General features: G+C 40.8%; 2 protein-coding genes across 2 annotated transcripts; one reads left to right on the top strand and one right to left on the bottom strand.

Moving 5' to 3' along the window:
• Nucleotides 1-1,245: 1,245 nt before the first annotated feature.
• LOC140556319 (testis-specific serine/threonine-protein kinase 6-like) lies at nt 1,246-3,357 on the bottom strand. The gene is made up of 5 exons (XM_072680131.1): nt 2,543-3,357; nt 2,386-2,434; nt 1,955-2,037; nt 1,439-1,620; nt 1,246-1,253 (listed from the first exon to the last, which is right to left on the bottom strand). The coding sequence occupies exons 1-5, from the start codon at nt 3,355-3,357 to the stop codon at nt 1,246-1,248; spliced, it is 1,137 nt and encodes a 378-aa protein (XP_072536232.1).
• Nucleotides 3,358-4,849: 1,492 nt separating this feature from the next.
• Nucleotides 4,850-9,342, top strand: LOC140556263 (testis-specific serine/threonine-protein kinase 6-like). Its single transcript, XM_072679998.1, has 3 exons — nt 4,850-4,948; nt 5,899-6,485; nt 9,324-9,342. Exons 1-3 carry the CDS (start codon nt 4,850-4,852, stop codon nt 9,340-9,342), a joined length of 705 nt encoding a protein of 234 aa, XP_072536099.1.
• The last annotated feature ends 1,367 nt before the right edge of the window (nt 9,343-10,709 follow it).

The raw sequence follows: 10,709 nt of genomic DNA, 5'->3' as shown, positions 1-10,709 counted from the left end.
TTTATGCTCCCTCCTCCAGGCTTGTTTCTCCAGGCTCAAATCATCCAGGCTCAATCCTCCATATTTAGTCCTGATCTGTTTCTGAACTACAATATACTAACAACATATACTTTACAGTTACCTGCAGGCTCACTCCTCCAGACTCATTCTCTCCGACTTATTCTTTCAGACTCATTCCTCCAGGCATGTTTCTCTAGGCTCTGTTCTCCAGGCTCAATTCTCCACGCTCAATTTTCCAGACTAATTGTTTTAGACTAACTTTTCCATACTCAATCCTCCAGAAGACTCATTCTTTCAGACTCATTCTTTCAGACTCATTCCTCCAGGCTTGTTTCTCTAGGCTCAGTCTTCCATGCTCAATCCTCCAGGCTCAATTTCCTTGTTCCTCCAGGCTCAATCCTCCATATTTAGTCCTGATCTGTTCCTAAACTACAATATACTAACAACATATCCTTTACAGTTACCTCCAGACTCTCCTCCAGCCTAATTCTTTCGCTCCTTTAGTATCACCCCCAGACTCCTTCTTCGGGGCTCACATCTCCAGGGTTGTTTTTTAATGCTTGTTTCTCCAGAATCATTCCTGATCGGTTCCTGAACAACATGATACTAACAACATATACTTTACAGTAACCCCCAGAGTCAATTCTCCAAGCTCAGACTCCTGTCTCAGATCTCCAGAATTACTCCTACAGCTCTTTTCTCCGGTCTCGTTCTTCTGGGCTCACTCCTGAGTGTGTGTCCTAAAGCTCACATCGACGATCAAGAAGATAGAAAGAAAACATTCCACATACTTTAAAGTTGAACCTTCGTTTGGATCATCTGAAAGGGGAGCAGAAGCCTCAGTCTCCAGGGTTCCTGCATCACTTTGGGCTGTGGGAGCAAAATTTCTGCTTCCACCACCAGCCCATGGAGCGGGACGTTCCCTTCAAACTTAAACCCAGCCCATACATCATCATTCCTGGGAGCCATGGTAGACATCTACAAGGGGTGAACCCTGTTCGTCTTCTTCAGGATCTGTTGGAGAAACAAATTGATAATGATGGACCAACTGAGACATTTATGACAAATATTTAAAGTGATTTTAAGGTTTAAAATCTGAAGCTCTTACAATCACTCAGTACTGACTCGCATACCTTAAACATGGAGAATCTCAGCCTCCTGGATCTCTGCCGCACTGTGGACTGTGCCTCCACAGCTTCTGCTTCGACCACTGGCTCACAAACCAGGACATCTGGAGCCCCATCTTCATGCCTCTGCTCAGTGGAACAAGCAGGAGCTTCTGTAGAGGCAGCAGAATGACTAGCAAGCTGCTGAGCAGAAGAGGAGTCGTGCACCATAGAGTTCCTCCTAAAAAACCTCTTCATCCTCTCTAGAAGTGACTGGGAGGATCTGAGAATTGGTGCTAGGACATGAGTATTATCTGCTCTTTTAACTGCACCACCACGTGGATAACAGCTGAAGCAGCCATACTCCTCCTCCTCCTCCGTAACCTCTATGCTTTGGCAAGTTAAACTTGCATCAGCTCTACTGCTGCCGTCTTCCTGAAGCGGGTTGACGTCTCTGTTAAAACTGCCTTCTCCATCCTCTTCAACGACGGTCACAACAAATCTGCCAACAACTCTGGAGGGGGTACAGAAGCAATGTGGAAAATAAGTCTTCTTTGATTTTTAACTTATTGGTAATAAACTAATACTGTACATTCCCTATTTACTAATTACTTATTACAAAAAGCTCTTCATTCTGAGTGACTTTAATCAGTCTATAACACAAACTCCTGACATGTTAATGGAGACAGCAGAGATACAACACACGTGATAAATAAATCACAGGATTTTGATCATTTCTGTATTGGTACATGTTTCCTTATGGGCAATCTTTCTGCTGCCCACCTCATATACTACGTATTAGACTGAAAATGACTACAGAACTTGTGAATTATAGTCCTAAAACCTACCGTGCTGCAGGGGGATGAGGTGTAGGGGTTTCTCCACTGCGAGGGGAATATGTCACTCTAGTTAGACTGCTCTCTTCCTGACCCTAATGTGTAGAGGAGAGAGTCATTACAAAATATGAATACAAAGATCAAATTTACTGGTTAAACATTAACAGTTTTGCTTCAACTCATTCTGGTGAAAATATCTGCACATGCTTTAAAAGAAAGTGGTTTTTTAAAGCAACAGTTTGTCTAAAAATCTAATTTCAGCCGAGACACGTTTGGTGTCTGAAATGAGATTTTTTAGTTTTAGGTCTGAAGATATAAGGCTAATATTGCCTTATTATTGTAATATTACCATTTAGCCAACCTATTAGCATGGTGCTAAATCTTCAGAAATCTAAAGTAGATTATAGAAATGGGGTGTTGTGTGTTGTGAGGTGAAGACTTACATTCTTCCTCTTCCTTATTTGTAGTGACTGACGGAAGCTTTTCCACAACCTAAACAAAAAGAAATGTATTTAACTGTAATTAAATTAAAATTACAATTAAAATGTTATTATATGTTTAAAACATGATACTCAAGTTCCAGCACAATGGTTTACTTACCTTTCTCGCCTCGACTGCAGCCAAGGGTGCTGTGCCACTTCGGTCATTGAAGGCCGAGTGTGAGGATTGTACTGCAGCATGTATGAGATGAAGGCTTGACACGGCTCCTCCACTCTGACCCCCTCTGGATACTTTAAGGGTTCTTGCTGAGCACGTTGGAGACCATCCCAACTGTAAACTTCGAAGGGCAAGTGCCCGGTGAACATAACGTAAAGAACGACGCCAAGGCTCCACACATCACTCTTTTTGGGATCATGGAGCTCACCCTTAAGAACCTCAGGTGCAGCGTAGAAAGGAGTGCCACAGCCCGTGTGCGTTAGGTCAGGGGAGCCTCTTGAAAAGCACCCAAGACCAAAGTCGGTTAGTTTGACTTGATTGTCAGCTGTCAGCAGAACATTTGCACACTTAAGGTCACAATGGGCAATGTCCTGCTGGTGCAGATAAACCATTGCACTAAGGAGTTGAGAGAACCATGTTTTGGCCTGGTTGATGGGTATGAAGGTCAGCTCTTGAATCTTTTGATCGAGATCCATCACGGCAGGCTCCATCACAATAAACACCTCTCTGCTAGGCATCTCGTAAATTTCATACACCTGAACAATATGTGGGTGCCTCACTTTTTTCAATATGGCGAGTTCCCGGGGCAGATATTTAGAAAAAAAATCAGGTGCCTTCATTATAGGGTCCATTATTTTTATGGCCACCTCTTTGCAGTGCCTTTCAGATGTGGCAAGCTTGACCTTTCCATAACTCCCTTCACCGATGGTGCACAATACTTGGAATCCAAAACTTCTCAGGACTCTGCTGGTTTCCATTTTTACCCTGTAGATGAAAAGTGGAGATGAAGATTAGAAGGAGGTTGTGAGATAGTGAAAGCGAATGCCTCGTGCTTTAACCCAGTCTGTGATTGAATCCCTTCACTCTCTCACTAGCATATGTGACGCTATGTTGTGCATTTAACTTTTTTTTTTTTGCCTTAAGCGGTTCAATGATGTGATCGGTAATCAGTAAATGGTGCTTACCTTGTCCTATGTAAGAAGCTAAACAAGAACCTGTGTAACTGGTTCTAATAAAAGCAGATGTAGAACCCGTGTAACTGGTTCTAATAAAAGTTCTCTAGATAAGAGCCTCAGCCTAACGAAATCAGCTTCAATGTCAATGCAGAAATCAACTGTCTCTCGAGCTGCTGAATCCTGACTGAGCCAGTGAGGGAGAACCCCGCCTTTTATAGGAGCCACTGTGACATCATCAGTGTGATGTCACAATGGAGAGGTCTTTCATATATCCCACTCTGAATTGTTATGAGGAGCAGACCTGTGCTTCCCTTTGACCTCACTGACTGTATATGACTGTATGTACACACTGTGCTGTGAAAAAGTATTTGCCCCCTCTGGATGTTCTCTCTTATCACGTATTTGTCAGTGCATTCTTTAAGATCTTCCATTAAAATGTTATATTAGATTAAGTAAACCTCATTAGAAATATTACACACTCTTATTATGTCATTCATTTTATGAGCAAAATCATGTTGATTATATTGTGAAACTCTATGGAGCCTCAACATGTTCAGTTTCCTGAACAATAATGAATCTTCTGGGCCTGAAGCTAGAAAACACAAACAGTTTTACAATTACAGACACTAAACACTGTTTATCTACATCAGTATAGATGCACAGGCTGACATAACCCATATTAAAGCTAACCAGACAGCACTGGGTTATACCAATTTCAGAAAATGAATTAATAATTGAAATGCAAAATTCACATTTTAAGAAAACAGTAAAAAACAGTTTTGCATGAATTCAGGATAGCCACATTTCTGTTTTTTTTTTTATATGCTAAAAATGTAGCCCTGTTAATTATTAACAGTATATGCCCAGTTACTAATTCATTTATACCATTAATATTTAATTTAATGTTGTTAGATTTTGATTTTGTTTTGATTAACAAAGAATAATACAAACATACATAAATGTGGAAATACAAAAAACAAAGAATTGTACAAATACAGAAATAATAAGAATTCAAGACAGTAATCAATTAGGAACGGCAACAGCCCAGGGTGTTTGCTGTCACATATGTGCATGTGTTCGTGCAAATGTGTGTATTAGGTTGGTTCTCGGCTGATGGAAAGCCGCAGATGGAATCTCAGATAGAGTCCTAAAAGCGTGTGCCAGCCACCTGGCTACTAACTTCACAGACATATTCAACATCTCCCTGGCACAGTCTACCATTCCTGCCTGCCTTTAAGCCACAAGCCATATCCCAGTTCCAAAGAAAGCCACCATCTCTTGCCTGTCCATAAGAATGGGTGACCACACCTCCCCCACCCTCACTCTCAGCACAGGATGCCCACAAGTCTGCTTCCTCTCACCCATGCTCAACACCCTGTACTGCATTGCAAAAGTTCCAACAACATCATTAAGTTCACTAATGACACAAAAATTGGCAACACCACCCACAATGACAAGGGATTAAGTGAAGTGAAGTGAAGCTCCTGGCAGAGCGGCGCACTGAAAACAAGCTGATTGGTGATTTTAGGAGGGGAAGAAGAGTGCATGCTTTGCATTGAGAAGACAGCGGCGGACAGAGTAAGTACCTCTGTGTCCACGTATCTGAGGATCTCACCAGGTCACTCAACACATCACACATCGTCAGGAAGGCCCAGAAAAGCCTACATTCCTCTAAAGGCTGAGAAGAGTCAACCTGACACAACCGCTCCTTTGTCTGATACAACAGTGCCACTGCTGCTAAACACAAGCCCCGCAGGTAAAGGAACATCGGAGCCAAAACCACCAGATTCAAGACCACTTGGAGTACACTGTACTCCATTTATGCATGTACTTATGTACATTATATATTTATACTTATATGCTATATATTTTATTTTTCGGTATAGTAACAGTCTGCATCTTAAATCCTTAATACACACATTTGCACAAGCACATGCACATCTTTGTGTTTACTGTATTGTATTTATTTGCCACGTCTTAGTGTTTTGTTGTACTGTACAACCCTGTATTAGTATAATGTCCAATACAGCTGATTTAAATGGAATTTAATTGAACCCAGTTGAATCCAAATACTGCAGGGTCCTGATGGATGGCCTCAGCTAACAGTCCCATTACTATTAAAATGTAAGGGTGACAATGAACACTCTGGGCTTCTGCCGCTCCAGATGTATTTCTGTATTTGTACCATTATTTATGCATCTATTTATTATTCTTAATCTTAATCAAAACAAAACAGTCAAAATCCAACACTAAATCAATTAAATAATAATGGTAACTGGGCATATACTAAAAATAATTGGGTTGAGTTTTTAACATAGCATTATTGGTCACCATATTGTTCAGGTGTATGAAATTTACGAGAGCAGAGAGGTGTTTATTGTGATGGAGCCTGCCGTGATGGATCTCGATCAAAAGATTCAAGAGCTGATCTTCATACCCATCAACCAGGCCAAAACATGGTTTTCTCAACTCCTTAGTGCAATGGTTTATCTGCACCAGCAGGACATTGCCCATTGTGACCTTAAGTGTGCAAATGTTCTGCTGACAGCTGACAATCAAGTCAAACTAACAGACTTTGGTCTTGGGTGCTTTTCAAGAGGCTCCCCTGACCTAACGCACACGGGCTGTGGCACTCCTTTCTACGCTGCACCTGAAGTTCTTAAGGGTGAGCTCCATGATCCCAAAAAGAGTGATGTGTGGAGCCTTGGCGTCGTTCTTTACGTTATGTTCACCGGGCACTTGCCCTTCGAAGTTTACAGTAGGGATGGTCTCCAACGTGCTCAGAAAGAACCCTTAAAGTATCCAGAGGGGGTCAGAGTGGAGGAGCCGTGTCAAGCCTTCATCTCATACATGCTGCAGTACAATCCTCACACTCGGCCTTCAATGACCGAAGTGGCACAGCACCCTTGGCTGCAGTCGAGGCGAGAAAGGTAAGTAAATCATTGTGCTGGAACTTGAGTATCATGTTTAAACATATTATAACATTTTAAATGTAATTTTAATTTAATTACAGTTAAATACATTTCTTTTTTTTTTAGGTTGTGGAAAAGCTTCCGTCAGTCACTACAAACAAGGAAGAGTAAGAGTGTAAGTCTTCGCCTCACAACACACCCATTTTTATAATCTACTTTAGATTTCTGCATAATTAAACAGTTAAGCTGTGAACAGAGTCCTGCAGAGCATGCTTGGTCTAAAACGCTCTGTTTTACCAGAATTTTGAGAAGATTTAGCACCATACTGATTCTTTTAAAGCATGTGCAGAAATTTCCACCAGAACAAGTCAGTTTGAGAAAGTAAATTTGATCTTTGTATTCATATTCTGTAATGACCCCCTCCTCTACACATTAGGGTCAGGAAGAGGGCAGTCTAAAGAGAGTGACAGAGAGAATCCCTACACCTCATCTCCCAGCAGTACGGTAGGATTCAGGACTATAATTCACATTCAAGGTATATGTTGTTCCAGAACAGATCAGGAGTAAGCCTTGAGGAGTGAGCCTTGAGGAGTGAGCTGGAAGATTAAGTCTGGAGGTAACTGTAAAGTATATATTGTTAGTATCATGTTGTTCAAGAACAGATCAGGGCCGAGCATGAAGGAGGGAGCCTAGAGGACCAAGCCTTGAGAAACAAACCTGCAGGTAACAAAAAAAGAACATGTTTAGGAACAGATTGGAAACAAGCCTGGAGGAAGAAGCCTGGAGGAGTGAGCCCAGAGGAACAAGTCTATAGGAGCGAATCTGGAAGAACGAGCCTGGATGATAACAAGAGTGTGTATGTGAGTCAGAAACATTATCCTTTTCTACTCAGAGTTTAATTCAGATAATACAGTTAATTAAATCTTTCAAAATACAAGTCTTGCATTAACTGTAGAATGTAGGTTAGGCTGTGTTCACACCAGTGGTTTTTTTTTTTGTACAGCTTGCCATTGATTTTAATATGATGGCATGGCAACAAGTCAAAATGATCTTGTTCATTAAAAAGGTTCACCAGAGAGCGTGGTTTGATGTCAAGACTGCCAACGATCACAGATTGAGTGTGAAAACCTAATCTCACACTCTCACTTTCTCACGCATTTTTAATGACCCCTCCTTCCTCCAGATGAATTTGACAAGTGATGCAGTTACCTTCAACAGGTGATGCCTGGATTTCACTGATTAAACACACTCTTGACCAGCAATGTTGATGTTCTGAAGGCCTTCTGAAACTTTTATTTCTAACCAAAACTTATATAATATAATATGACTGTAACTGATATGTGCAAAGTTCTCTTCTACAATCCAATTAAATAAAAATGACATTTGTAATACCTAGAAATTATTAGACTTTCCTTGAGAATTTCCCACGGTATTTACCCATTATCAACATTACACATACACAGAAGAGTGCAGTTTCACTGGTGGTGTTGGACAGTAAATACGTTTGCAGCATTTCACATTGTGATCTCTGGTTTTCAAGCAGTAAGTGTCTCTATAAACTGTGCACTGCTCACCAAATCAGTCGGAATAACTTCATGTACAGCGGGGCAAAAACGTATTTCAGGCAGCCACTGATTGTGCAAGTTCTCCTACTTAGAAAGATGAAAGGGGTCTGTAACTTTTATCATAGGTACACTTCAACTATGAGAGACAAAATGAAAAAAAAAAAAAAAAAGAAATCCAGGAAATCACTTTGTAGGATTTTTAAAGAATTTATTTGTAAATTATGGTAGAAAATAAGGTAATTTGGTCACCCACAAAAAAAAGCAAGATTTCTGGCTCTCACAGACCTGTAACTTCAGTGGCAGGTTGGTGTGAATAAACCAACTGTGGGAGCAATTGTAAGAAAATAGAAGACATACAAGAGCATTAATAATCTCCCTCGATCTGTGGCCCCACGCAAGATCTCATCCCGTGGGGTCAAAATGATCATGAGAACGGTGAACAAAACCCCCAGAATTACATGGAGAGACCTGATGAATGACCTGCAGAGAGCTGGGACCAAAGTAACAAAGGCTACCATCAGTAACACACTACGCCGAGAGGAACTCAATCCTGCAGTGCCGGGCGCGTCCCCTTGCTTAAGCCAGTGCATGTCCATGCCCGAGAGTTTTGCCAGAGAGCATAGGGATGATCCAGAAGAGATGAAACCAAAATAGAACATTTTGGTACAAACTCAACTCGTCGTGTTTGGAGGAAGAAGAATGCGGAGTTGCATCCCAAGAACACCATACCTACTTTGAAGCATGGGGTGGAAACATCACGCTTTGAGGCTGTTTTTCTGCAAAGGGGACAGGACGACAGATCCGTGTTAAGGGCAGAATTAACATTGTGAGATTTCAAGCCAAAACCTCCTTCCATCAGTCAGAGCATTGAAGATGGAACATGGCTGGGTCTTCCAGCATGACAATGATCCCAAACAAACCGCTCGGGCAACAAAGGAGTGGCTCTGTAAAAAGCATTTCAAGGTCCTGGAGCGGCCTAGCCAGTCTTCAGAAAATTTGTGTAGGGAGTTGAAAGTCTGTGTCGCCCAGCGACAGCCCCAAAACAGCACTGCTCTAGAAGAGATCTAATGGAGGAATGGGCCAAAATACCAGCTACAGTGTGTGCAAACCTGGTGAAGACTTACAGGAAACGTTTGAGCTCTGTGATTGCCAACAAAGATTATGTTACAAAGTATTGAGTTGAACTTTTGTTATTGACCAAATACTTATTTTCCACCATAATTTACAAATAAAATCTTTAAAAACTTCTACGGTGTGATTTCCTGGATTTTTTTCTCATTTTGTCCCTCAGAGTGGAAGTGTACCCATGATGAAAATTACAGACCTCGCTCATCTTTCTAAGTAGGAGAACTTTATATCTCACTTTTATATCTCACTGTATATCTCACCCATCGACCTGAACTGAGAGGTTAATCTGGTCCAAACACCCTGTGACATTTCACGGTCAGTGCAACAGTGTTTATTCAATCACAAAAAGGCAGGTTTAATAAAAACACAACTACTGTATGACTTCTTTTTTAGATGTTTTAATGGATAATTAAGCCTTAATTATAATACAAGCAACCAGTCCAGACATTCAGAATAGAGTGGTGGAGAGTGCTGTAAGGTACTGACTCCGAATTGGCTCCCTCACAGTTAGAAATGCTATTAAACACAACTCTCATATTCATACAGCTTCATATACAGTGCATTTAGTTAAACAGCTACATCTGCAGCAGGAGTAGCACGTCCACAAAACACACAAATGCAATCATATACACTCCCAATACCGATCAAACACAGCCAGAGAAGTACATACACAAACACACACAAACATATACAAAGCAGAAAATACAGCAGAAACATCTCTCGCTCTCTCAGACACACAAAGCAACAGTAAGCATGGTTTAAACGCTACATGTCAGAAATGGTCAAATGCAGTGTAATGAGATCTGATCAGGGAAGAGAGGTGATGATGAAATGGGCGCATTAGCTCGAGGCACTTTAGACAGAAACAGCAGTTTTGGGATGAAAAAGCAGGTTTGGCTGCTTGCGCATGATGTGTTCATTCTTACGCAAAGGCGCTTTCATCACGTTCGCTGGATAAAACAGTCACTAAAATATTGCATTTAAACCATAAAGTAGGAAATATAATGGTAGAAAATGGCATATTAAGCTTCCAAATTGTCAATATTAACGCAATGCATAGCTGTGGCACTGTAGTGAGCATTATTAGCCTGTGTGTGTGAAGCATATCAGCAGTTCATAAACTAAGAGAAACCATCTCCTGATGAAAGGCTTTCTTTCTGAGAATTTTTATTAAATAATAGAAAAAAAAGATTGTTCAGCATTAGCATTGTTTGCTAAACTGTCAGATGTTTGTATATCATTTGAGGCTAGAAATAGAGAGCAGAAAATGTGATTTAGCAAATGATGCCACTTCCCAATTTATTAAATATCAATGGATGGAAGTAATATAGAAATTTGGCAGCACTAGCATAATTCATAAATGTTGCATGTAGCAAACTAAGTTAGTACTGTTCAACATTTAAATGATATTTGTTGCCAAAAGAAATAAATTGTAATATTTTACACACAATTACAATATTCAGTCCCCCTGGTCAGGGTTTATAACTCAACAACCAAGGATTTGTGGTCGGATGCCACTCTTGATCAATTCAATTGCCAACCCCTACGC

This window comes from Salminus brasiliensis, chromosome 1 (genome assembly GCF_030463535.1).
Source record: "Salminus brasiliensis chromosome 1, fSalBra1.hap2, whole genome shotgun sequence".
NCBI classification, from domain to species: Eukaryota; Metazoa; Chordata; class Actinopteri; order Characiformes; family Bryconidae; genus Salminus; species Salminus brasiliensis.
Note: the sequence above shows the minus strand (reverse complement) of the source record. Positions and strands in the feature narration are given on the sequence as shown.

Excerpts from the sequence above, each read along its gene's own strand:
- LOC140556319 (XM_072680131.1), bottom strand. The coding sequence starts at position 3,357 with ATGGAAACCAGCAGAGTCCTGAGAAGTTTTGGATTCCAAGTATTGTGC. Across the intron at positions 2,038-2,385 it reads AAATAAGGAAGAGGAAGAAT|GGTCAGGAAGAGAGCAGTCT; the intron begins GTAAGTCTTCAC and ends TCTACACATTAG. Across the intron at positions 1,621-1,954 it reads CCTCATCCCCCTGCAGCACG|AGTTGTTGGCAGATTTGTTG; the intron begins GTAGGTTTTAGG and ends TACCCCCTCCAG.
- LOC140556263 (XM_072679998.1), top strand. The coding sequence starts at position 4,850 with ATGGGTGACCACACCTCCCCCACCCTCACTCTCAGCACAGGATGCCCA. Across the intron at positions 4,949-5,898 it reads CCCTGTACTGCATTGCAAAA|GTGTATGAAATTTACGAGAG; the intron begins GTTCCAACAACA and ends CATATTGTTCAG.